Source organism: Brassica napus, chromosome C5, assembly GCF_020379485.1.
Source record: "Brassica napus cultivar Da-Ae chromosome C5, Da-Ae, whole genome shotgun sequence".
Taxonomy (NCBI): Eukaryota; Viridiplantae; Streptophyta; class Magnoliopsida; order Brassicales; family Brassicaceae; genus Brassica; species Brassica napus.
The window spans coordinates 42791747-42819251 of record NC_063448.1 but is presented as its reverse complement, the minus strand read 5'-3'; the positions used below and the strand labels follow the sequence as shown (position 1 = coordinate 42819251).

At 37.4% G+C, this 27505-nt stretch overlaps 2 protein-coding genes and 1 pseudogene across 3 annotated transcripts; 2 read left to right on the top strand and 1 right to left on the bottom strand.

Moving 5' to 3' along the window:
• Window positions 1-4940: 4940 nt before the first annotated feature.
• LOC106431342 lies at window positions 4941-7789 on the bottom strand. Its single transcript, XM_048757505.1, has 5 exons — window positions 7758-7789; window positions 6025-7669; window positions 5624-5932; window positions 5308-5468; window positions 4941-5229 (listed from the first exon to the last, which is right to left on the bottom strand). The coding sequence occupies exons 1-5, from the start codon at window positions 7787-7789 to the stop codon at window positions 4941-4943; spliced, it is 2436 nt and encodes an 811-aa protein (XP_048613462.1).
• A 2534-nt stretch (window positions 7790-10323) lies between these two features.
• Window positions 10324-13153, top strand: LOC125587733 (annotated as a pseudogene).
• Window positions 13154-13557: 404 nt separating this feature from the next.
• LOC106431339 (cytochrome P450 705A22-like) lies at window positions 13558-26532 on the top strand. Of its 2 annotated transcripts, none has more exons than XM_048758774.1 (2): window positions 13558-14873; window positions 25762-26532. In XM_048758774.1, the coding sequence occupies exons 1-2, from the start codon at window positions 13986-13988 to the stop codon at window positions 26314-26316; spliced, it is 1443 nt and encodes a 480-aa protein (XP_048614731.1). In that variant the 5' UTR covers window positions 13558-13985; the 3' UTR covers window positions 26317-26532. The 2 variants fall into 2 exon arrangements, with proteins under 2 accessions (XP_048614731.1, XP_048614730.1); XM_048758773.1 differs by lacking the exon at window positions 25762-26532 and adding an exon at window positions 15450-16401 and having other exon boundaries at window positions 13607-14873.
• Window positions 26533-27505: the final 973 nt, after the last annotated feature.

Genomic DNA, 27505 nt, shown 5'->3' with positions numbered 1-27505 from the left:
TCGTATTAATCCTTAAAAAATTTATATATAATAAAATTTCAAATTTGTATAAATTTAATTTTTACACATAAAATTAAATATAACTTTAAAATAAGATTTAAAATATTTTAAAACTTGATTTAGACAACAACAATTCAAAAAAAACTTAACAAAAAAAAAAGATTTTAAAAATTACATGAAGATACAACTATTACACAAATTTAAATATTACAACAACACTAATAGTCAAGTAATTTGATCCATAACCTCCAAAATCTCTAAAATATTATCAAAAAAAAATTGTGTGTATCTGAAGATGGTTGTTGTTGTTGTTTTCATTTCTTTTCATACTATTCTTTCTTATTCAAATTGAATGTATTCATGAGTATCAATATCATCAATAGATGTTAAGTCTTTCACTACAAAAAAATCTTTCATTCTTAGCAGGAGAAAACCGCTATCATATGCATGAGATAGCGTATTATGAACCGCTATGTCTGCCCCAACTATAATAGGTCCTCCCCTATAATAACAGTTTTTGAATGCTATTATAGTGACGTTATATGATAGCAGTTTTACTTGATGCTATTATATTGCGACATTATAATAGCAGTGTTTCCGCCTGCTACATTTCTTATTTCAATAGCATAACCCGAAGGCTATAATTGTTTCTCATATTGCACTATACTACAGCGTTCAATAGCATTACTCGAAGGCTGTAATTGTTTCTCATATTGCATTATACTACAGCGGTTTTACAGATGCTATTAGTTAATTGTTAGTTTCTCATAGCTCTTAAGATTTGTTATTAGACCACAACCTGCTCGATTTATATTGAACAACCCATATTCATACATTGAAACACACAAACAGAAACATTCATTGAAAAGAGGTACCATACTACAAGTCTCAATCCGACACATTACTAGTACAACAAATTCATAAGTGCATCACTTAGTCTTATCCAAGCAGAAAGAGAAGTACATTAGACCTGATAGTTAACAGAAGATCACTTTCTCCTTTGGCCATGCAATACAGGTGCCAAGTGCATCTCCCATACTCTCAATCTCATCAGATGGCCGCCAAACCTCTGCCTTATTCACCTTCACCACATCAATCCAGACCTTAACTCCATTAGGTCCCAAGGGAACAAAGTGAACTGTTATGTCCGGGTTGTCTGAAGCCCAACGTCCTTCTGCAACCACTTGCCTCTTTCCTATAATGGACATTAGCTTGCATTTCTGATTCTCTTTGGGAGCTTCATTTTGAATCTGGCGCTACAATGTTCGCAAGACAAACCAGTATATATATATATATATATATATCTCAGTGATATAACAAGAACAAACAGCTACTTAATACCATTTAAAAATGTACCTGTGATCTTCGAAGGGGAGAAGGTGTTTGAGCTTTATTAAGGTTGGATTTTGGAGAATGATTGCTTGATTTAGAACCTGGTGATGCAGAACACGTAGCAGATTTTGCAGGTTGTGCTTTAGGAGAAGAATCTTCATTCTGAAGAGGAGATCTACGGCTTGGTGACTCTGTGTTGTTTTCGAACACACATTTATCGGCAGGCCATGCTACAAACTGCTTAACAGAGTCCCTAAGGTAAGTCATCTCAGGGCTAGGTCTCCACAGAAATATATCAGGAACATGAACCACATCCACACAAACTTTGACTGCATTTGGTCCTAGAGGCAGATTATCCACCAAAGCTTTCGGTTCTTGACACTGCCAACGGCCTTCAGCAACAATTTCTTCATCAGTAGACCACGGCGATAAAAGTTTGCATTTGTTCAAAGAAGTGGAATTCGGACTCTACCATAGAAAGACAATATAAACATGTTAATCAAAACAGCCACATAAACTGAAATAATACAATAGACAATAATAAATCTTACCCTGAGAGGAATGTCTTCAATAAATATCCCCTCGTTTGACATAACACATTTACTGGCAGGCCATGCAATCATCTCCCCAACCGCATGCTCAACAATTAACATACCAGTAGCAGGTCTCCAAAGAAATGCATCTGATTTGATTGCAGTCTCCACCAATACTTTCACAGCAAGAGGACCTAAGGGGATGTCATTGACAAAGTCCTCCGATTCAGATGAAATAATACGTCCTTCAGCAACGTTTTCATCCGAACCAGACCAATCAACCAATACACACTTAGGTTGTGCCCTTTGGTTAACACTCTACATGAAAAATATTATTTCAAACCATCTGAAGCTACAAAGCAAAAAACTAGCGTAAAAAAATGAACATAGATTACATACTCTTCCTCTTGCAGTAGCTGAGTTTTCCCCTATTTCAGCTTCCTGTATCCAAAAAACAAAATTTCAGATTCATTACACTCAGTCTCCGAATATTATAGATATGTTTGATTATAGCTCACCTGTTTCTTAAGTCTAGCAAGCTCAGATTGCAACTCACAGACTTTGTTCTCCAAATGATATTGCTTCTCTGCCATTTCTGCCATAAATTGTTTCTTCACTTGAAAACAAGCTAACTTCGTCTTTCCAATGTTTCTACCCATTGCCCTCAAATGACCAGGATGATCAGGTCCTAACAGAGCTGTAAGCGGATCCACGGTTGGATTTGTTGAATTGCTATGACTAGCAGTATCAACCAGATCAGCTGCCTTTTTCTGGCAGGATAAGAACATGTTAATATGCTGCTAAAGAAGAAAAACAATTTGAAGCAAAAAATTGAACATCTTACAAACTTCTCAGCTGCTACGGTATTGACTGGTGTACCATCCTTTTTTGTGCGCGACTTGACCCACACCTTTAGCCTATTAACTGTAGAAGGATCCCCACACTCTTTTTTCTGATGCAAACAACAAAAACTATTAATATGGAAAAAGTTTAGTGATCAAGTATTAAGGGAAAGAATAGCACCATATCTTCAGCCAACCTAACCATTCCTCTACGGCTACAAGTGTGGGGTATTTGTTTGCTCCTCCTCTCCTTGTATGAATCACTGACAACCTAGCATACATATATATAGTGATTATTATGCTTTCAATGCAGAAACTGAAATACATTTCGTATCTTTACCTTAAAGGCTGAGCTAGTTTTGCACTTCACAAATTTACGCCATTCTACAGGATTAACATTCTTTGGTCTCAGATTCATCCTTTCTTGGTTAGTAGCTTTACTCTTTATCTGCGTGACTAGTCTCGATTTTGAGGCTCTCCATAAGCATCCCATCTGCCTCAACACAACACTTTTTTGGTAATCTTCATCAAGCTCGAATCTTGCCTACAGTCACATACATAGAAACCAATATTTGATAATTGAATCAACTCAGTAATTGTGATGTACATAATATTACCTGAATAGATTTCCATAGAACTGTTTTTACTTCTTCACTGACTTTTCTCCAATCTTCAACTGTGACAGGTACATGTTCACGCACTAATGGACCTAAGTATGAAGACAATTTCACTGATCCAGGACCAACAGGTTCTCCCATATCATTAAAATCAACTCTTTCTCGAGCATTTGGATCTTTTGCGATGTGCTTCATCTTTGTTGGTCCTCTATGCTTCTGCTGCTTAAGTTGAGATGGATTATTCTCTTCATTCAGTTCCAACTCACCTTCTACTTCTTCTTGCTCGTCTACCTTTTCAGGCTCTTCCTGATCAGACCTTGCAGTTTCATCTCCTTTTTCAGTTTCTTCTCCCTTTTGAGGCTCTTCCTCTACGTTTGCCTCTTCAGAATTTGCACAATCTGCAGGTTGTTCGGACTCTGGTGTAGGTGCATTCTCTTCAGGGTGTGGTTGGGCATACGTTGTACAAATAAATTCCACTTCGTCATCTTGCTTCTTACTTGGCTTCCTTGTTGCTTTCTTCGTTACTTTTTTCGTGACATTCTTTGTGACCTTGTTCATATCTTTAGTCGTATCTCTCTTAGGGCGGCCCATATTAATTCACCTGAAACAAATAACACTTTCATTAGTACACAGACTGAACAAAAAACATAGAAAGCCAAACACACAGCAGAAAACACATAATGGACACAAAAAAAAATTCATCCTAAAGGCAAACACACAGCAGAGAACACAGAATGGACAAAAAAAACATAATGGGATGAAGCCAATCACACATATATGCCTTCACAATCAGCTCGGGCATTATGGGCTTCATCTATTTCAACTTCCATATCAACAGTTGATGGCAAAGGTCCAATATCTGCAGTAACTTCTTCTTCTTGGTCGCTGTATCTTCTTGATGGACCCCTTAGAACAACATACCAACTTGAGGTATCATCTTCTCTACAATAAAAGACTTGTTTGGCCTGAGAAGCTAAGATGTATGGATCCCTACTGAATGAAACTTGAGATTGATTCAAGTTAACAAGTGTGTACCCATCTTCTTCCCTGACTCCATTACCTCTTACTGCCCATTGGCACCGAAAAAGAGGGACATAAAACACATTGTAGTCGAGTAAGATTATTTCTGTTACTCTTCCATAGTATGTCACCAGATCCGCAACTTGTGATGTATCTTTCGCACTAGCTCTACACATCGCAGTTGCCTCATAAAATACCCCACTATTCTGGCTTTTCCTATGAACAGAGTGTGTGTGAAACCGCTGTCCATTCACAATGTATCCTGTATAGGACCTTGCACAACTTCGGGGTCCATATGCTAGCCATTTTAGTGTTTCGTCATGTCTTTCTGAAGTAATAGGTATCTGGCATTGAGGTTTGAAGAAAGTTAGGCACTTTCAGAGAAACTTAACACATAGGAAAAATTAGATGCTTGCCTGTTCTTTTAACCAAGATGCAAAATTCATGGTATGTGTACTCCATAAAAACGTTGCATCACGTCTACATCTAGCGTTGGTATCTTGAAGATATTGCAGGTGCATGCTAAGAAAAAGAAAACTATGTATCAGTACTGTTTATGATTTTATAGATGACAAGTGAAAAAAATATCAGTTCACTTACTCAACATAGGGGTCAACCACAGACGTATTCTGAATGACAGCGAGGTGGGCAATTCTCTTCTCTGTTTCAGACAGATTAACGGAAGTGGCTGCCGATATTGGTCGTCCCTCTAGGATTGACTGGTTCTCATAATCAGTATTCCTATCTAATTTTTCCTCTACATTTGTTGTCTTCTTAAGAAACTCACTACAAAATCGCATGCACTCTTCTGCTAGGTATGACTCAGCAATACATCCTTCTGGCCTCGCGGTGTTTCTAACATATTCTTTCAGTATTTTCATGTACCTACAGACATTAAAAAAAAAATTTAGTAATGCACTTTCAGAAACAAGACACTTAGATATGATATTGATTAGAAGTTACCTCTCGAATGGATACATCCACCTGAAATGGACTGGACCACAAAGTCTTGCTTCCCTTCCTAGATGAACTGTCAGATGAACCATTATGTCAAAGAAACTTGGAGGAAAGAATCGCTCAAACATGCAGAGAGTTTCTACAATTTCAGCTTCCATTACTGAAATCTGCTCAACATCAATTACACGCTGACATAGGCGGTTGAAGAATGCACACATGCGTAGTATTGCTAATCTAGGGCCTCTTGGTAATAACCTCTGATGGCAACCGGGAGTAATTGCTGCATCAGAACATGATAGTCGTGTGATTTGAGTCCTGATACCTTGCAATCTTCTAATGAAACGCCCCTTGATATATTTGAGCAATATCCATCAGGTCCTTTGAAATCAAAAAGACGCTTACAGAAGACTTTCTTTTCAGACTTTGACAACGACCAAGGTGCTGCTGGCAGGTACGTTATTTTTCCTTTGATGCTGGGGTGAAGATCCTTCCTAATTCCAAGATGTTCCAGATCTTTACGAGTATTGAGTCCATCTTTTGATTTCCCGCAGTGCAGTAATGTGGAGACAATGCTATTTCCCACATTTCTCTCTATATGCATGACGTCCAGGTTATGCCTTACGGGCAGGTCCTATTAAAATCATAAACACACAAAACAAAGTCAGATAAAGCTTTCTTGATATATATTGAAAAAGCTACAAACTGTTAAAATATAACACATACCTCCCAATATGGCAGTTCAAAGAATATTGATCTTTTCTTCCATCTAGATAACTCCTCAACATCAACTTCATCTTCTTCCTCTGCCTCTGATTCACTGGAAACATCTTCCACAGTTTTTTCTTCATCGACAATGGCGGTCCTTTTCCTCTTCATCCCAGATTTTTTTCCATTCCCAAAATTGTTGACATAGTTTTTCAGATTATTGGATATGTCATGACCCGACAGTATCCTAGACTTTCTTCCATGTTCAGCTTTTCCATCAAACCAAGTCTTCTTTATCCGATACCTATGCGTTGGTGGGAGACCTTTTCTATGGGACATGTAAACATGTTTCCTACAGAACTTCATCCACATACTATCTGTGTCCTTCCCGCATACAGGGCAGCCCATTTTCCCCTTCACTTTGCAACCAGCTAGATTTCCATAGGCTGGGAAATCACTAATCGTCCACAAAAGCATTGCCTTGAGAGTAAAAACAGATTTACTCACCACATCATATGTCGACTCTCCAAGGCTCCACAACTTGTTTAGATCCTCTATTAGAGGCTCTAAGTAGACATCAATGCTGTTACCAGGCTGCTGTGGACCAGGAATGAGCAAGGTGAGCATGATATTCTCCTTCTTCATACACAGATTTGGAGGCAGGTTGTAGTTTACTAACAACACAGGCCAACAACTGTACTTACTGTTCTGCATGCTGAAAGGATTAAATCCATCAGTAGATAATCCCAGTCGAATATTCCTCTCCTCAGCAGCAAATAAAGGATGTTTGTCATCCATTTGTTTCCATGTCACTGAATCTACAGGGTGTCTGAGTTTCCCATCGGTGCTACGGTTACTAGCATGCCACCTTAAGTTTTTCGCCATTTCCTCAGACCTAAACATCCTCTGCAGCCTCGGAATGATTGGAAAGTATCTTAATACTTTTTGCGCGACCCCTTTCTTGACCTCACCAGTCTGCATGTTTATCTTCCACCTTGAAGCCTTGCATTTGGGACAATTATCAAGCTTCTTCAACTTTCTTCTGAATAGACAGCAATCGTTGACACAGGCATGAATCTTTTCATAACCGATACCGAAAGTCTTCAAGAATTTCTTCACATCGTACATTGATGAATGAAGCACGTTCTCCTCAGGTAACATCTTCGGCAATGTCTCAAGTAGATCATTGAAGCTCTTATCAGACCAGCCATTCTGAGTCTTCAATCTAAACAATGACACGATGGCAGAGAGCTTGCTATGGTTTGCACAGTTTGGATATAATGGTGTTTCGGCATCTACTATCTTTGCCAAGAACTCATCTTCTTTCTTGTCTTCTACCTCTTCCATCTCACAGAAATCAGAACAGCCATACTTAGTCTCAGCAGCTCTGTATAACCCAACAATCTCTTCGTTTAACTGATTTCCTTTCATCCCTACTTCAGCCTCCACTGAGCTCAATTCTCTGTGATGATACCAGTCCTTACGCCGCTTGTAATCCTCATCCATTCCAGGTCTCACAAGATGATCAACTACATTAATGCCTGAATGACGATCAACATTGCGACAGTCTTTACAAGGGCAAATGATCAACTGACTATCTCCTCTAACAGCAGAAACAGCTCGGACAAAGTCCCATGCACCCTTTTCATAAGCAGGATCAAGTCTGCAGTTAAGAATATCGTTAAACTCTCCAATCTCAAGAGACACTTTACATATATATATATATATATATATATATGGAAATTTCATACCTGGACAAATTAACCCACGCCTTCTCCAGCATTGTATGATCTAACCTTTCTTAAAACCGTTACACACACAAGAAGAGTCACATATAACACAAATCCGAAATAAAAATTTATATCAGTCAGACATAAATCAGAAAGTACACGAAACGAACATATATCAGACACAAGCAGACCACACAAATAGTTGACAACCAAAAGCAGACCACACAAATCAAACATATATAGCTCAATCTACTCCAAACTAATATAATAACTAGTTACAACAACAAAAGGAATGAAGGAAATAACCTGTCTTATGGTACGGAGAGAAGTGGTGCTTGATTGCTATTAACTCGACCCCCGGAAAAGAGAAGCTGGAAATCTGTTAAGAACTTGAAACTATTAACAACTTGAAACTGAAACAAAGCTTAAAATCGAGATACAACTAGTATAAAGCTTAAAACATATAAAACATAAAGCAGCTAGTTGAAACTGAAACTGAAACTGATGTAATAACAAGAGAATAACCTGTCTTGTGGTAAGGAGAGAACGCGACCCAGAAAAGAGAAGCTGGAAATCTGTTAAGAACAGAAACAAACCGTCAATCAAACAAAGATTTCAACAAACCCTAAATCTGAAACAAAGCTTAAAACGAACCCTAGATCTTAATCAAAGCTTCAAACAGACCGCAAAATGAAACAAAGCTTCAAACAAACCAGAAATCGAGATGAGCCGAGGAATTGGAGATTGAGGGAGATCGAGGAATTGGAGATCGAGGGAGATCGAGGAATCGAAACAGAGATGAGACGAGGGAGTTGAGATGAAGGGAAAATCGAGTGGAGATGCTCGAGTTGAGATGCTCGAGTTGAGATGCTAGAAGAGATGGTCGAGAGAGAGAGAGAGTGTTTTTTTTTTTTTTGGTCTCCTTTCTGTCGATTTTTTTTTAACTCTACTTATACTGAATGCGGTTTGTTAAGAGGGAAAGGAGTAATGACATTGGCGCTCATGTTCTTTTCATCTAAGTATTCGCGGTATAAGTGATTTTCGATTACCGCTCAAAAACTTTTGCCAAATAACTGTGTTTAACTGCTATTAATAAAAACCAAAAACACAAATTTGGGTCTCCATAGCACTTTAGTAAACACTGCTATCATATTGTGCTATCAATGAAAGATTTTTTTGTAGTGTTTTTGCAATATTTTTTCTTCTCTTTTACTTTTTTGTTCAGATCTAATGTATATAGAAGTTTAAGACAACCCGATTTCTACAATTTTTAGTTTGTAATTTACAAAATAAAAATAAAAAGTCGATTTTTACTTTAAAATGCACTAGTTAATCATATATGAACTACATAAATAATTTTATGGAAGAATATGGTATTTTAATTGAATCTTAATGTTAATTATATTATTTCTATTTAAAATTTATATTTTAATATAACATTTATTAATTAATACTATTGTAATATTTTATTCATATGCTTAGTTATTTACAAAAATTTTATGAATTTAAATTAATTATGATAAATATAAGGATTATAGTATAAAATAAAAATAGTTTTGAAGTTAAGTTTGAAGTTTTGATTTTGGAAAAGAACATCATTAAACTTCAAATATAGAGTTTTGAAAACTTCATAATAGAGTGTATTTTTGGAGATGCTCTTAGTCGGAGAAGACAAATATCTCCGAACCAGTTTAGGTATCCGGAGAAGACGAATAGCCTGAAAAAAAAGTTTATTAATACTCTTTTATAATAAAAAATAAATTCAAATTTTTTGGAGGTTTATTTAAATTTGTAGTTTAAATTTTTTAACTTTGGTATTAAAATATGAATATAAAAATTAATTTTTAATTATTTGAATAAGTGGACAAATAACCAGACCCCGGTTATATGATATGGAAAGATGAAGCTCATCGTCTCAAAACGTTCTCGGATCACAAGCACTCGAGCGTTCACGAGGCATCCGTGCAGAGGGGCTAGAGAAGTTCTACTCAAACCTGCTTAGTAACAACGTCATCTTCAAGCAATGAGGCTTAGTAACAACATCATCTTCAAGATGCTCACGGGGAGGAGTTGTTGTTATGGTGAAGCAGAGAGAGCCAGAGGGAGTGGCGGATCTAGAAGTTACTTTTATCCTGGGCAAAATTTAAATATCAGTGTATAATTTTGAATATCAACAGGGGCATTATAAAAACATGGTACATCAAACATGAAATTTTCAAATATTATGGGGGGGCAACTACCCCACCCAAAATAGGCATAGAACCGCCACTGGCCAGAGGTCTAGTTATCCAGTCATTTGCCTTGTTTAAGAAGATTTTCTTCTCAACATTGCTTCACAAGCTGCTCGAGAAGTTCCGAATCTCACTGTTCAAGAAGGATATATTGAGTGTTCTCGAGATGAAAATGCGAGTATAAGATCACTAGGAATCATATTAAATATTTTCTCATAGTATATCCCATGCTTACTCTCTCTAAGAAATCAAACCAACACCACTACTAGTTACCCTGTCTATAGAAACGTTCTTTACAAGTGCAGTAACTTTTCATTGCTGGCACAGACAGTGTGGGCCAAGCTACACACCGGACGATGGCAGAGATCATTAACAACACTATCATACTCAAGAGATTGAGAGAAGAACTTGATTGCATGGTATAAGATCAGTAAGAATCATATTCAAGAAACTGATCTACCGAACCTTCCTTGTTTGCAAGCAGTCGTCAAGGAAGGACTCAGACTCCACCCACCAGCACCTTTTTTGCTTAGGACCTTCCAAGAAGGATGCAAGATTGGTAGCTATTATGTACCGGAGAAAACAACACTTGTTGTTAATATGGTTATGCTGTGATGAGATATCCTGATTCTTAGGAAGATACTCTTGAGTTTAAGCCAGAGAGCTTTCTAGCTTCTTCAGTGTTATCAGAGAAAGAGCTTTAGTACATTCCATTTGGAAGTGGACGGAGAGGCTGTCCAGGTGAAAATCTAGCTTATATCTTGATAGGAAGTGCAGTTGGGACGATGGTGCAGTGCTTTGACTGGAAAATCAAGGGAGACAGGGTTAACATGGAAGAGGCTGTTGGAGGAATGAACTTGACCATGGCTCATCCACTTAACTGCACTCCGGTAGCTCGAACCCTCAAACCTTGTGGATTTTAATTTGTAGATGGTATCAAGTTCCTAGGTTCTTGAAGATTGTTAAAAAGCTCCTATGAGTGGTACTAGATGAAGAAATGAAGAAGTATATAAGTATCCTGGTGAGAAACTAATTGGTAGTAATGTTGTGGCACTTTGTTTCCATTTATATTTAATTGATCTTGAGATTCTGAAATGTGCTTTCTAAATACTCAGAGTAACATCATCTATGTCTGGTTTTCTATATTGATCCCCTTTTTTCTCTTCAGTTAACTGATAAAGGGTATCATCACAAGGAGTATGCAAAACCATATCTAATAATGGACTTTGGGCCTTTCATTTAGATGATATCATGATGGTTCGTTTGGACCGACTGAATAATTGGACCAAACTCAACTACCCTGTTTCTCATGCTTATTTACTTTTTTCTTTTTTGGTAAAACATGCCTATTTACTTGACAGGTTTGGTCGCACTCATACGCTCCAGTCAGTGAGGAGCCTCAGTTATCATAAAAAAATTCAACGTGACAAATAGTTCATGTCACTTCTACAAAAAAACAAACAGTACATGTAGGCCTTGTCCTGAAATAATTTTGGGATGAAAACAGGAACAAATTATAAGCTTAAAAGTTAAAAATAACAAGAATTTTTTTTGGTAATAAGGTATATTCACAATCTCCCCCTTTTTAAAAAACATTCTACATCACTAAAGATTTTCGTAAAAAAGGTGGCAAAAATTAACATATTTTAAACCGGGTTAGAAACAAATGCTTAATCCTTTTATAGCTTTTTCCGAGTTGGTAATGAGTTCATAATCGATTTTTTTTTTTTTAATGAGGGTTGGTCTCATGTTTCATGTACCCTCTTTGCTTAGAGTAGCAGTGGCAATAATGTTCACTGTTGAATCTCAAAGTTGATGGATTAGTTTGTGCAAATTTATATCTCAACTCGAGAAATGTTTATTTGTGGGAGTACGTCTACTGTGTGACACGGTAAGATGAAACATAAGATAAGAGTTGTAACCGACAAAATTCATCATTTTGAAGATAAATATTTGAAAAGACTCAAAACTTTTATAACTTTAACTTTATCAACTTCGAGAAATAGATATTTGTGACAGACAAATGTTCCACGCAAGTGAATGATTCACCTTCGCACAGAAGAAACAATTGAGTGTAACAGATTCAAAACCTATATGAAGAAGGAAAGATAGTTGTAGCCGAGATAAGGTACACGCCAGTTACTGAGTTGTGTAAAAGTTATAGACACATGCGAGTGCTTACCTAAGTTTTTTGTTTTCGTTATAGAATGCTCACCTTATCGAATTACTAATAGTTTAAATGTAACCGTATGATTACGGATAAGAGTAGTTACGTAGTTGTTTACTCGTGTCTTAATTTGGAACTCTAGCTACAAAGAGACAAAAGTGGTAATTACAGGATTCTAATCCAAACCAAAGTCATCTGGTTTCTAAGCAAGGCCGTCTAGCTCCGTAGAGCGCAAGTGTCTGTTAAAACTCTCAACAGCCTTATTTGAAGCTATTTGCATGGGCTAATTTACTTGCGGTTGATTATGGAAATGACTTAAATCTCTTTACACCGATAAAAAACTACATTTGTTTGGCACAATATGCTTTGATTAGGAATTTTTTTTAGTAAAATAAGAATGTTTTCTTAAAAGGAAAATTCAGATTTTGAAACTAATATAAATACAGGTTTAATGGATTGTAAATTATTTATTCATATAATCAATATACAAATTCTAAACAAGTATTTGCCTCAATCGTATTTTACTAAGGATCTGAGTGGTTGAAACGCTATGGTTGCGGTTGTGGAAGTTTGCGAATGTAGATGGTTGCGGTTTATAGGGTTAATAAGTAACTTGTACGACTGATACATCAATTAGAAATTGGTGCGCTTGCAAAATATTTATGACTGGTTGATTATTAAAAATTACAGCGATTTGATAATAAATTACTAATATTAACACATTATAACATACTGAACATATAAAAATATACTATTATGATCAAGTATAATAATTATTAATAAAATATAATAATTATTAATAAAATATAATAATAATTAATAATAATATTAGATTTTTTTTTGTAGTTTAATGAAAGTTATAATTTCAATAAGATTTGTTTTAAAGATTTATATTAGAACTTTTAAAATAATATTTTTTTTCATTTATGTATGTATATAAATATTATTTGAGAAATTCTCTAGGATAACTCTTTTAAAAATTTTGTCACAAAAACAGTCTTCAATGAGAAAACTGACCAAAAGAAGTTTTATTAAATAGTAAAAATACATTTATACCATAGGGTTAATTAATATAGACTTAGGGTTTATAGTTAAGGGGTGGAGTTTTGAGGATAGAGTTTCAAATTTAAAAAAAATAAATATAAATATTAAAATTTTCAAAATAAAATGGGATATTTTGGTTATTTTCCTTATTAAAAGTTATTTTTGTGACAAAAACTTAAAAATGGCTATTTGAGAGAATTATCCTATATATTTTTATATATGTATATATATTAATGTTTAAAATTATAGCGAATAATTTGGTTTATAGTTTTATAAAATAAATAGTGATATTGTTAGTGAATTTAAATTAAAAATATATATTTATAATATTTTAATTTTAAAATTTAAATTGAAGAAATTAAAATATTTTTAGAGAATAATTTTTATATTTATTTATCCATCCGCAACTGCTCGCAAACGATAGCTAGTGTGAACCAGTTTTTGGTTAATAGGTTTGGAGCGATTTGAAAAGATTTGTAACTTTTTTTTGATTTATTACAAAACCCCTCCTCAAAAATTGTGTTTACGGGTGGTAACGGAAAACCAAAGCTGCATTTACGGGTGGTAACAGGAAAATTATACCCTAAGTTCTTTGTTTTGTTAGATTACTTAGCGTTCTTCATATTGTTGTCCTCGGTCCCATGACGCACGACGTTACTATATCACTACTGGTCAACTTGCACTACTTTCACGTGTTCTAAAAGAACCTTTCTTCCGCTGGTCTGGTTTATATAAACAGAGCATGTTCGATCCTTGAACAACGAACACCTCTTGTTTCATCTCCCTCTTCTTCACTTTTAGCAAATAATGATCAACGTCGTCATGATGATTCTCCTATGCCTCATCTCACTTCTATGTTTTTTTACCGTCTTCAAGAAACCAAAGGATAGCTCTGATTTGCCTCCAAGCCCTCCTTCTATGCCAATCATTGGTCATCTTCACCTTCTTCTCTCTTCTTTAATCCACAAGTCTTTCCAGAAAATCTCATCCAACTACGGTCCTCTCCTCCATCTCCGCATCTTTAACGTCCCTATAGTCCTCGTCTCCTTTGCTTCAGTGGCTAACGAGATATTCAAGTCCCATGACGTGAACATCTCCTCTCGAGGTCTCCCTCCCATCGATGAGTCCCTCTTTTTCGGTTCTTCAGGTTTCTTCTCCGCTCCACATGGAGATTACTGGAAGTTCATGAAGAAGCTCATCGTCGCCAAGCTTCTTGGACCGCAAGCAATCGAGCGGTCAAGAACCATCCTTGCGGAGGAGTTAGAGAGGTTTTACTTTGATCTGCTCGAAAAAGCGATGAAGAAAGAGACCGTTGAGATACGTAGAGAAGCCATGAAGTTCACTAACAACAGCACATGCAAGATGATTATTGGGAGGAGGTGTTGGGAGGAGAACGGTGAAGCTGAGAGAGTCAGGGGATTGATTACTGAATCTATTGCCTTGACGAAGAAGGTTTTATTTGCTACCTTGCTGCGCAAACCACTTGAGAAGCTAGGGATCCCACTTTTCAAGAAGGAGATAATGGATATTTCCAGCAGGTACAACGAGGTGCTTGAGAGCTTTCTTGTGGAACACGAAACAAAACTGGAGAAGCATCATCAAGGTAAGGATTTGATGGATGTGTTGTTAGAAGCTAAAGAAGACGAAAACGCGGAGTATAAGATCACTAGGGATCACATCAAGTCCTTGTTTGTGGTAATTAAAATCTTCCTCACATCATATATATATATATATATATATATATATATATATATATATATATATATATATATATATATGAAGAAATATTTTTAGATAGAAAAAAAAATTTTTGTCACAAATATAGCTTCTAAAAATAAAAATGACCAAAATGTTTCAATAAATAAGTAAATATACATTTATACTACGTGTTAACTAATCTATATCTTAGGGTTTAGACTTAAGGGGTGAAGTTTTGGGGTAAGATTTAAAATTTTAAAGTTTTAAAAATAATATTTTTGAAAAATTGTTTCAAAAAGCGTTTTCGAATTTCAAAAAAGTATTTGAAAAAAGTATAAAAGGTTCGAATTTGAAAACATATATTATTTAAACTTTTTAATTATTATTTATATATATATATAAAACAAAGGGTAAAATGTTTTTTTGGCTCTTTAATGAAACCTATTTTGATGATTTTTTCTCCAAGAATTTTTTTTTGTGAGAAAAACTTAAAAATGATTTATTTGGAATAATTCCCCTATATATAATTTATTAGTTAATTCCTCTCACTAAGAAACGTTTGAAAACTTACAGGAGTTTTTCCTTGGAGGCACTGACACATCAAAGCAAACAATACAGTGGACAATGGCCAGAATCATTAACAACCCTAAAGTTATTGAGAGATTAAGAGAAGAGATGAATTCCGTTGTAGGGAAATCAAGATTGATTCAAGAAACTGACTTACCAAACCTTCCCTACTTGCAAGCAGTAGTCAAAGAAGGGCTAAGGATGTATCCACCGGTACCTCTCTTTGGAAGGAGGCTCCAAGAAGGATGTAAGATGGGAGGATTCTATGTCGCTGAGAAGACAACACTTGTAACTATAATGAGAGATCCTAATTACTGGGATGATCCTGATGAGTTTAAGCCAGAGAGGTTCCTAGGAGAGCAAGGGGACGAGATAAGAGAGCAAGTACTGAAGTACCTTTCTTTCGGGAGCGGTCGGAGAGGATGTCCTGGATCAAATCTAGCTTATATCTTTCTAGGAACAGCAATTGGAATGATGATTCAGTGCTTTGATTGGAGAATAAAAGGGGCTAAGGTTAACATGGAAGAGACTCTTTCAGGAATGGTCTTGACAATGGCTCATCCCCTTAAATGCATTCCTGTTCCTCGAATCTGTAGCTTCCCAGTTCATCACTGATCTCTCATTACCTATAGTTAAAGTGTCTGTTTGATTGTTAAGGACTAGTAGTAATTGTAGACAGAAGAGACAAGGAAACAAAGGTTTGGAAGCCAAAGATAAAAACAACTTCAGAAATCAAGTCTGCTTCAGAAATCAAGTCTGCTTCAGAAACAGAACAGAGAGAAGTGGACTTGGAAAGTGACAAGGTAATCAACGTCGTCATGATGATTCTCCTATTAGCCTATCGTATGAACTCACAAGATTATATAAGAAACTCTTCTTATTAACTTAGGAAAATCACTCAAAACCTAAGCTCTCACAAATAATCTCTAATCTCAAGTTTATGGCACAACTCACCTTCTTTTTATATAGAGATATAATTATCCTAAACTTATTAGTAAAACCTATTTTATCCTAAACATAACTCGAATAGGATTATGATAACTTATTCTCTAAGTTATCTTCAAACTTCAAGTTTATCTCCAACAATCATCCCCTTAAACTTGAAATCTACTTTCTTCAATTCTTCAACTTCATAAGGTCTCGCATTTCTTTGAACTTAATCCTTCCAAGTGCCTTGGTTAGTATATCTGTCTTCTGCTTGTTGCCAGGCACATGAAGAACCTCTATCTGCTCCTTCTTGACGCATTCCCTTATGAAGTGATAGCGCTTGTGTATGTGTTTGCTGCGTCCGTGGAAAACAGGATTCTTTGTCAACGCTATCGCCGATTTGTTGTCAATGTAGATGGTGGTTCTCTTGCACGTCTCCTTGCTGACCTCTTCAAGTAATTCCTGCAACCAGATCGCCTGCTTGGCAGCCTCTGTGGCGGCCATGAATTCAGCCTCGCAGGATGAGAGAGCTACGGTCTCTTGCTTTGTTGAATACCACGAAATTGGACAGTCATCGAGATAGAAAATGTGACATGTCGTACTTCTTCCATCATCCTCGTCGATATTGTGTCCACTGTCCACATAAACTTCTAGCTCTCTCCTACCCGCTTTCTTGTACGAAACACCATAAGAAGCTGATCCCTTTAGATACCTAGGTACCTGTTTAAGAGCTGCTGCGTGGGATACTTTTGGTTCATGCATGCTGTATCTACTCAATACACCCACAGCATAAGACAAGTCTAGCCGTGTATGAATCAGATATCGTAAGCAACCTATTTGCCTTCTATGCTCCTTCTCATCCACTGATTGCTCGTCTTTGGCCATAGAAAGCTTCAGTCCCGAGTCCATTGGAGCTGTACAGAGTTGCACTCACTCATACCTGACTCCTGCAATATCTTCTTTGCATATCTTTCTTGCACAATCTTAATCCCTCCATCGTATTGAATGACCTCAATGCCTATGTAATAAGTTAACAACCCGAGATCACTCATCTCAAAAAATGCCGACATTCCTGCTTTAAACTCATCTATCATGTCAATACTTGATCATGTGATCAAGAGGTCATCTACGTAGACAACCACAAGTAGGAGATGTTCTTTCTCCTGCTTTCGATACAATGAGCGTTCTTTTGAACACTTGATAAACTTCATCTCACCAAGCACCTTGTTTAACTTCTCATTCCAAGCTCTTGGAGCCTGCTTTAAACCGTAGAGCACATTGTTTAACTTGTAGACCTTGTGTTCACTGCCTTCGACTACAAACCCTTCAGGTTGCATGACATAAACGTCTTCTTTTAGGTCACTATTGAGGAACGTGGTTTTAAAATCTAAGTGACGTATCTGCTATCCGTGAGATGCAGCCAGAGCATTGACGAAGCGAACGGTTTCAATTTGAGCTACTGGAGAAAATACTTCTTCGAAATCAATGCCATGCCTTTGGATATATCCTTTTGCAACAAGCCTTGATTTATATTTGTTTATACTCCATCCAAGTTTAGTTTGATCTTGAAGATCCACTTGAGTCCGATGGCCTTAGCTCCACCAGGTGGTAACTCGACTAGATCCCACGTCTTGTTCTTGATAATCGATGATATCTCTTCCTCACATGCATCTCTCCACACTTTCTCTTTTACGGCTGTTCCAAACTCCCATGGCTCCTCGTTTATCAACAGAAACAGACGTTCTCCTTCCTCCTCTGCTAGGCAAACGTAATCCGCAAGGTAATCTGGTTTCTTACTCTTGTAGACCTTCTCAATTCACTTGTCTCTGTCACATCATCGTCATTGTTATCGGGTAGGTTGTGATCTATTTTGACAATCTCATCATTACCTTCCTCTGTTTCTTCTTTATCTTCATCTTCTCTTACTCCTCTGTTTCCATATTGACCAAACGAGATTATTAGTGTTCCTGATTTGTCTTCTTCAGAGCTTGATGACGTCCATTCCCACGTCTTCTTTTCATCGAAACACACATCGCGTCTTACCCTGTAGGCTTTAGAGCCCGGCTCTGTGCCTAGATGAACCAAGATCCTTGATCTGTCATCGAGTTTCTTTGGGAATGGAGTGTCGACTTTCGCATAGCCTATGCAGCCGAAGACTCGCAAGTGCTCAATATTAAGTTTTCTCCCTTTTAGAACATTGTACGGCGTCTGATCAGTCAGTGATTTTGTACCAACTCGATTGATAAGGTACGTAGCATGACGTACAGCCTCGCCCCACAGATGATTTGGTAATGACATATGCTTCAACAGGCTTCTTGTCATCTCCATAAGAGTTCTATTTCTTCTCTCGACGACCCCGTTCTGCTGCGGAGAGTGCGGAGCAGTTAATTGTCGCACTATTCCTGATTCCTCACAGAAACCATTGAATGCTGTAGATGTGAACTCACCTCCCCTATCGGTTCTGAAACATTTAATCTTAGCTTTAGTCTCAAGCTCCACGATCGCTTTGAATTTTCAAAATTTCTCAAATGCTTCTCCCTTTCCCTTTAGAAGAATAGACCACATGTATCTGGAGTGATCATCTATAATCACAAAGATGTATCTGCTTCTTGATGCTGTTGATGGGGAGATTGGTCCACAGAGGTCACTGTGCATAAGTTCCAAAACTCCTTTAGATATAAAGTATTCTACGGAAACGGGCGTCTAGCCTGCTTGCCAAGTAAGCATGATTTGCATGTTTCCTTTTCAATGGTTAACTTAGGTAATCCGACGACGAGTTCCTTTTTGACCATAGTCTTTAACGATTCTGCTCCGATGTGACCAAGTCGTGCGTGCCAAGTTGTAGTATCATCTTGTCCAATAGCTTGAAAGCACTCGCTCTCGACAATTTTCATCATGACTTTGTACAAACGATTCCGTGATCGTTTTGCCTTAGTGATCAAGTTACCATCCTTGTCATGCAAAGTAAGATATTCTTCTTTCATACGGACATCACAGCTTGACTCAGTAGCCTGTCCTAGACTTATAATGTTACTTTTTAGCTCGGGAATAAAGTATACATCTGCCAAAGTCTTCCGATCACCGTTCTTGGTACAAAATAGAATTGATCCCTTTCCTTTGATGTCAATCCGTGAGTCATCTCCGAATCTAACTTTTCCTGTAATGGTTTCATCAAGAGCTTTAAAGTAATGTTGATTACCCGTCATATGATTACTTGCGCCATTGTCCAATTACCATATGTTGTTTCCACTTGTACATGTTTCAAACTCCTTTGGTTTCACGTTTCTTTCGTTGAGATACACTACTTCGTGCATCATCAATGCTTCCACTTCATGTGTGTCGTCTTCTTTAGTCTCATATGCGTCTTGTAGCTTAAGTAATCTGTTCGGGCAGCTCGATGCAAAGTGGCCTTTTTTATCGCATCGGAAACATGTGATCTTCGACATATCAAAGTCTCTATTCGATCAGCCACAGCCTCGTCCTCCTCTATTATAGTAACGTCCTCCTCGACCTCTGTTTCTATAATGTTCTTGATAGTCTTGATACTCTCTCGCAGACTGGGATTGAGATGTCTCATTAGATGCATACATCAGCTTGTTTTGACTGTCGGGAGCATCTTCTTCTTCTTCTGCACACACACGCTCCTCGTAAGCTCTCAGATGACCAATAATATCCTCGAAGCTCGTTGTTTTGAGGTCCAAAACTTGTTCAAGTGAAGCAACTATGTGGATATACCTCTTTCATGGGAGGTAAGAAAGAAATTTCTTTACCAACTTTATCTCTTCGATATTTCATGGCTGGACAACACATGGAAGATTATCTTGTCCATATTGTCTTGGATCGACGGATGCTTTTCAACTGAAGAATGGTAGGAAGATTTGTTGGTTTGATTGTCATCATCGCTTTCTTCCACTTTCCCATCCGTACAGAAGAAATAAGACATTGTTTCGGCACAAAAAAATTGTTAGAGACAGTCCTCCTCCATATCTCACCGGCCAGCAGATCGAAGCGGACATTGATTATTACGGAGCTCAGGAAACAGTTAAGGTTGGAGGAAACTGGCATGTTCCTGGAAATATGCCTGATGGGTATGGTGTCTCTCACAATTGGCATAAGAAGAGTATATTTTGGGAGCTATCCTATTGGAAGGATCTTCTCTTACGCCACAATCTGGATGTCATGCATATTGAGAAGAACTTTTTTTAGAACATCATGAATACAATACTGAATGTCCCTGGGAAGACAAAAGATGACAAAAAGTTAAGGATGGACTTACCTGATATTTGCCCAAGAAGTGATTTACGTATCAAGAGCAATGGAAACGTTCATGTTCCCATCATCAGAAGCCAAAACAACTTTGTTTGACTGTGTTGCATCAGAAGTTAAGTTTCCTGATGGTTATGTTTCAAATCTATCAAGACGTGTTGAACAAGGTCAAAATTTCTCCGGAATGAAGAGTCATGATTGTCATGTGTTTATGCAACGACTACTTCCATTTGCTTTTGCCGAGCTCCTTCCAGCAAATGTCCATGAAGCACTTGCAGGTAATTATAAATTTATAATATATATACATATGTTATGAAATGTTATTAATTTGATTACTTTTGCAATATACAGCCATCGGAGCATTCTTCAGAGATCTTAGCACACGTACGTTCAAGGAAGAAGTCAGCGAACAACTTCATGAGAACATTCCGATCATATTGTGCAACCTGGAGAAGATATTTCCTCCTTCATTTTTTGACGTCATGGAGCATCTCATTGTCCACCTACCGTATGAAGCATTGCTTCGTGGACCTGTCCACAATGGATGGATGTATCCGTATGAGCGACAGATGAAACATCTGAAGGGGAAAGCAAGAAATCTTGCAAAGGTGGAAGGTCAATAGTTGCGGGGATTTTGACAGCCGAAACATCTAACTTCACATCATACTACTTTGCTCCAACTGTTCGTACTAGAAAAAGAGTTCCTAGAAGATATGATGATGGTGGAGTACCGACATCATATGCAATTGATAGTGTTCCTGACATTTTCTGCCAAATTGGACGGTTTGGTGGTAAAATGAAAGAAGTATGGTGGTCATGTGAAGAGGATAAACATAGTACCCACACTTATATTCTACTCAACTGCGAGGATGTAGTGATCTGTTACTTTGAAAGGTAAATATTTTTGTGAATGTTAACTATGTGAATGTTAATTATATGAATTGAAGTTAATTATATATTGACTTGATCATTTGTTTAATTTGCAGCATGTTTGTATCTCAAGTTGAAGAAGCAATACCAGGAATATCTGCAACTGATGTGGACACACGGAAAGATAAGCACTTTGTCAAGTGGTTAAAATCACAGGTACGTAATATATCTCATTCATATATTAATTAAGCAAGTTTTTTGATACTTCAATATTAACTAAGAATATATGTTTTTTGCAGGTTGATTATGACGATCCATATTATCCCGTATGGTTTCACGATTTGGTTCAAGGTTCAGTAGCAAAGGTCACCACATCACCTATGTATTTCACACGAGGATTTACCTTTCACACATACGAGTATGGGAGACATCGGGCAACGAGTAACTACGGAATATGTGTGAAAGGTGAAGCAGACTTTTACGGGATCCTGCAGGAGATTATTGAAGTGGAATTTACGGGGTTATTGAAGCTAAAATGCGTCCTCTTCAAATATGAATGGTCCGATTCTGTTGTGAACCGAGGGATTCGGTATAACAAATTTGGTGTTGTGGATGTCAATTTTGGGAGAAAATACAACAAATTTGAGCCTTTCATTTTAGCTTCACAAGCCGACCAAGTTAGCTTCCTTCCTTATCCTCGCCTTCAAACTTCCGGGATAAACTGGTTAGCTGCTATCAAAATTACACCTCGTAGAAGCATTGTCGCTGGAGAAGAACCGCCTTTGCAAGAAGAAGACGCTATCACTGAAGTTGAGGTACCTGAACAACAAACTGATGAAATCCTTTTGATCGACCCGAAAAACTTTCAATATGAAGATCTTCCCGAAGATGCGACAGATGAAGCACGTGAAGACGAGTTCGAGGGAAGCGACGATGATGATTGTACTGATATTGATGAGAACGAAAACGATTTAGAGTGATGAATATATGTAACAAATGTTGTATTTCTCTATTGTAATGTTTGTTTAAAGAAATATTGTTTTTATATCATCTTAATGTATGTGTAACAAATGTTGTTTTATATAATATGTATGTCTTTAGATTTAAAAAAATTATTTGGAGTTTTAGGGTTTAAGTTGGAGAAAGAGTAAGAAGAAGTAAAGAAGAATATGATGATGTTAGATGATATGTGACTTTGGGGTTTAGGGATTTCATTCTCGGGGTTTAGGGTTAAGCGTAGTAAAGTCCTTGTAAAAATAACAGGGGGCTGGTAACTTCGTCGTAAATGAAAAAAGACGGGCCTGGTAACTTCGTCGTAAATGGTTAAATCGATTCCTCGTAACTTCGTCGTAAATGAAAAAAGACGAGCCTAGTAACTTCGTCGTAAATGGTTAAATCAATTTCTCGTAATTTCGTCGTAAATGAAAAAAGACGGGCCTGGTAACTTTGTCGTAAATGAAAAAAGACGGGCCTGATAACTTCGTCGTAACATTACGTGGAGTTTACGACGAATGCCTTCGTCGTAAATGAAAAAAAGACGGGCTTGCCTCGTTCATTCCTCCCAAACTCCTTTTCTCTCTCCCTCTAAGGTTCCCCTCTCTCTCTTCTTTTTTTTTTAGTTAGTTAGTTTAGGTGGTTAGTTAGGTAATTAGTTTAGGTGATTAGTTAGGTGACGGAATAATAGTTTAGGTGATTAGTTAGGTGACGAATAATATTTTAATTATGTCGTAACTGATTAAATTTATTTTAATTTTTTTTAGATGACTCGTAGGAGGAAACCAGCAGCACCTACTTATTCTCAGTTGTTTGGTGATGGTTCCGGAGCATCTTCTTCCGGTCCATCATCTTCCGATATAGTTCCAGACTCTCAGACTTCTCAGAGAGTTTCTTGGATTCCTCCTCCTCCACCGCAGATGCCTCCACCTCCTCCTCTAGCGGCTGCACCTCAGCCTGCCCCAGCAGGTGCAGTTCATCCAGATTTGCGTGTGCCTTCATATGCACCATACGCGAGATATACGGTGGAAGATTTGCTTGTCCAGCCTGGACGGGAGGGTTTGGATGTTCTAGACCCCGATAGACCGCCATGAACTTTTTGGTAAGTTATTAATTTTTATTACATTAAAATTTAAATTATTTTTATTTTCTAACAATTAAATTGTTTTTTGTTTCAGGTTTGGGGCTAACAACCGTGTTAGCCGGAGCGTTTCGGAGACGATGAAGGGTTACTACGACGGGGCATATCCGAACTGGAGCATGACACCAGATCATGTTAAGATAACTTGGTTTAAATGTTTTGCGGTAAGATTTTTAAATTTCATTAAATTTTAACTTTTAAATATTTTTTTTATTTTTGAATATTTATTATTAGTTGTAATTTCTTCAAAATTTTTGTGTTTCAGCAAAAAAGGCATTGGTCTTTGGGAATCACCGAGAGGGTGAAGAGAGAATTCGTTGCAAAGGTAAAGACCCGCCTTTGCAACATTGTCTCCGATTGGAAAGACAAGTGGGAGATCTACGAGTATGAGGGAAAGCCCTGAGCTCATGACGGATGTGTGGGATGGCCTCATCGCCTATTGGAAGCTACCCTCTTCGATCAAAAAGGCCAATTTGTGCTATGCTTCTCGAAGAACGAAGGATAAAGATGGTCATTTGCCCATGGTTCACAGAACCGGACAAAACCTCATGCAGGAATCCGTCTAGAAGCTGTAAGTTTTGATTTTAATATTTATTTTAAAATTTTCAATTAATTTTAATTTTAATTTTTTTTTGTGTAGTTAGAGAAGACGGGAGTCTTACCATCTCTGTATGAGCTATTCAAGATGACTCATGCCACATCCGACGGAGTTTTTGTGGATCATGCATCTGAGCAACTCTTCCGTGCAGTGGCTTCGGATTGAAGAACGGGAGACGCAACTAACCCAGCAGTCTCCCGATGGATTACCCGTCACATTGACCACCGAAGAGGTCGACAGAATCTTTGAAGAGGTACAACTTAAAATTTTTGTTTACATTAATTTTAATATTTTAACATAATTAACTATATTAATATATGTTTTAATTTTATAGGTAGCTCCTAAAAAGAAGGGATAGACAGTCAGAATTGGCTCTGTTAACGAAGTTGCAAGGAAAACTTCGTCATACACTTCGAGACAGGATGAAGAGAATTCTCATATGAAAGCTCGATTGGATAGCCAGCAGGTTCGTTTAGACTCTCTTGAGGATCTGCTAGACGTGATGGCGGTGGGAAATCCGACTATGCAGAGCATGTTGAGTGAGAGACGAGCCGCTCTTGGGTTGCTAGTACGGGATCCCGAAGAGTCCGATCCAAACCGTCAACAGCCGAGCAACCCCACCGACTACTTCGAGAATATGTAGTTTTTTTTTATATTTCGGTTTGTATTATGAATTTAAATATTATTGTATGACTTTTAAATACTTTTTTAAAATATGTTTTTCATCTTCATATTTCGTTTTAAAATTTAAAATATTCTAAATTTTGAATATTAAATATAAATATAAATTTATTATATATAATATAATAAGAATCGATGTAAACTCCTCGTAAACATTACATGGAGTTTACATCGAAAGTTTACGAGTGATTAACATCGAAACGTTTACGACGGTTTTATATCGAAACGTTTACGTGGGCTTTACAACAAATTCGTTTACGTGTGCTTTACTTCGAATGCATTATGTGGGCTTTACCACGAAGCGTTACGTGTCTTTTACAACAAAACATTTCCTTTCGCTTTACGAGGAATTTATTTCGTCGTAAACGTAACGAGTCCTTTACGACGAAACCGCCATTACGACGGAAATTTAACAACGAGCGTTACGTGTCTTTTACAACGAAACCTTTCCTTTCGCTTTACGAGGAATTTATTTCGTCGTAAACGTAACGAGTCCTTTACGACGAAACCTCCATTACGACGGAAGTTTAACAACATAACGTCTTTCGAGGTTAATTCGTCGTAACACCCCGTTTACGACGAATTAACCTCGAATACTGTTCTCGTAAAAAATATGTTTTCTTGTAGTGTTATAGTTAATAGAACAGCCGTTTGTAGAAAAAAATATATATACTTTATAGTTTAGAGTTAAGGAGTGGCACTGAGGTGGAGTTTAAAATTTTAAAGTTTTAAAGATAAATTTTTTTAAAAATAATTTTCAATTTTTTTAAAAAGCATTTCCGAATAATTGCCTTAATTCATTAGTTAATTTCTCTCACTGAGAAACGTTTGAAAACTTACAGGAGCTTTTCCTTGGAGGCACTGACACATCAAAGCAAACAATACAGTGGACAATGGCCAGAATCATTAACAATTCTAAAGTTATTGAGAGATTAAGAGAAGAGATGAATTCTGTAGTAGGGAAATCAAGATTGATTCAAGAAACTAACTTACCTAACCTTCCCTACTTGCAAGCAGTAGTCAAAGAAGGGCTAAGGATGTATCCACCAGTACCTCTCTTTGGAAGGAGGCTCCAAGAAGGATGTAAGATGGGAGGGTCCTATGTTGCGGAGAAGACAACACTTGTAGTTAATGGTTATGCTATCATGAGAGATTCTAATTACTGGGAAGATCCTGATGAGTTTAAGCTAGAGAGGTTCCTTGGAGAGCAAGGGGATGAGATAAGAGAGCAAGTACTGAAGTACCTTTCTTTCTGGAGCGGTCGGAGAGGATGTCCTGGATCAAATCTAGCTTATATCTTTCTAGGAACATCAATTGGAATGATGATTCAGTGCTTTGATTGGAGAATTGAAGAAGTTAAGGTTAACTTGGAAGAGATTCTTTCAGGATGGTCTTGACAATGGCTCATCCCCTTAAGTGCATTCCTGTTCCTCGAATAGGTAGCTTCCTCGTTCATCACTGATCTCTCATTACCTTATAACTAAAGTGTCCGTATGATTGCCAATACTCTCCAAAAGTTGAATAATATAATGAGAAGAGACTGTTCCAATGTTAAGTGTCCCGGTTCATTGGTACATGATCGGTGTATTTCACGTCCCGGTCTAGAAGACAAAAACAAAATTAAATGCTAATTGATTGAAATACTTTGTTTCCATGCTCGTAACATACACGTGGAACCCCAGTTGTCACCGTGGAGGTTGAAGGTTTCTTCTTATACAGTTATTGAATGGTTCTTATGATCACGTGTCTCAAGGGACTTCATATATTACTTCCCTGAAATGGAACTTTCATGCTTCAGCATGAAAGTCGATCTATTACGACCAGCGCGGTTGTTCCTATTTCATTTTCATTCGTCCTTGCCCTTCTTTTTTAGAAAGCACTCACTGAGTTACTTACGGAATCTCAATGCATCCATTTAATGCATTCTTTTCGATCTTGTACCCACGGAGCGGTAGACTGAACACCACAAAAATCATTTCTATAAAAATACTGTTTTTACGTTTTTTTTTTAAATTAAAATCAGCCCGTAAAGACTTGAAATTTAGATCCGGTTATAAGTAGGTTTTGAACAAAATTTCCAAAGTCAATCTAACACAAAAACTAGTTTCGCCCGCCCACTAAACCCAGCACATTCCGCTAGCTCATCTTCGAAATTCTTCAGAATCGGTTACCGTTCTCAACCATCGACGAGAATCACTAGAAGGTGAGGTTCTCCTTATTGTCTCGGATGCCGGGACTTCTCGTGTCGTCTCTGGAGTAGCTAGCTCCCAACGAACTCCACCGAACTTGTAACCATCACTATCTCTGAAGCTCCACACGACAAATAGGGGAGTTCCGGATACTTACCATGAGCCTTGCAGTCGCCACCAAAGCCTGGCTTGTACACAACACCACACAGCGTTTGAAACCTCCTCCCAACCAAGCAAGTGCTTGCTACTTCCACCACCAAATCTGTACATAAAAGGACCTGACCTCTATGCCACACACCAATCCGAGAAGACTCTAACGACCTGCACACAATCAGCCAGCTACACTACCAATGATGAATCAAAGACCAATCATCGGCACTGGGATGGTAGATGAGCA

What these genes read in the sequence shown, in the direction of transcription:
- LOC106431339 (XM_048758773.1), top strand. Translation starts at nt 13,986, where the DNA reads ATGATCAACGTCGTCATGATGATTCTCCTATGCCTCATCTCACTTCTA. An exon ending in ACATCAAGTCCTTGTTTGTG is followed by an intron (nt 14,874 to 15,449) that starts GTAATTAAAATC and finishes GAAAACTTACAG; the next exon opens with GAGTTTTTCCTTGGAGGCAC.
- LOC106431342 (XM_048757505.1), bottom strand. Translation starts at nt 7,789, where the DNA reads ATGCTGGAGAAGGCGTGGGTTAATTTGTCCAG. An exon ending in GCGTGGGTTAATTTGTCCAG is followed by an intron (nt 7,670 to 7,757) that starts GTATGAAATTTC and finishes TCTTAACTGCAG; the next exon opens with ACTTGATCCTGCTTATGAAA. An exon ending in TTTCATTAGAAGATTGCAAG is followed by an intron (nt 5,469 to 5,623) that starts GTATCAGGACTC and finishes GATGTTGAGCAG; the next exon opens with ATTTCAGTAATGGAAGCTGA.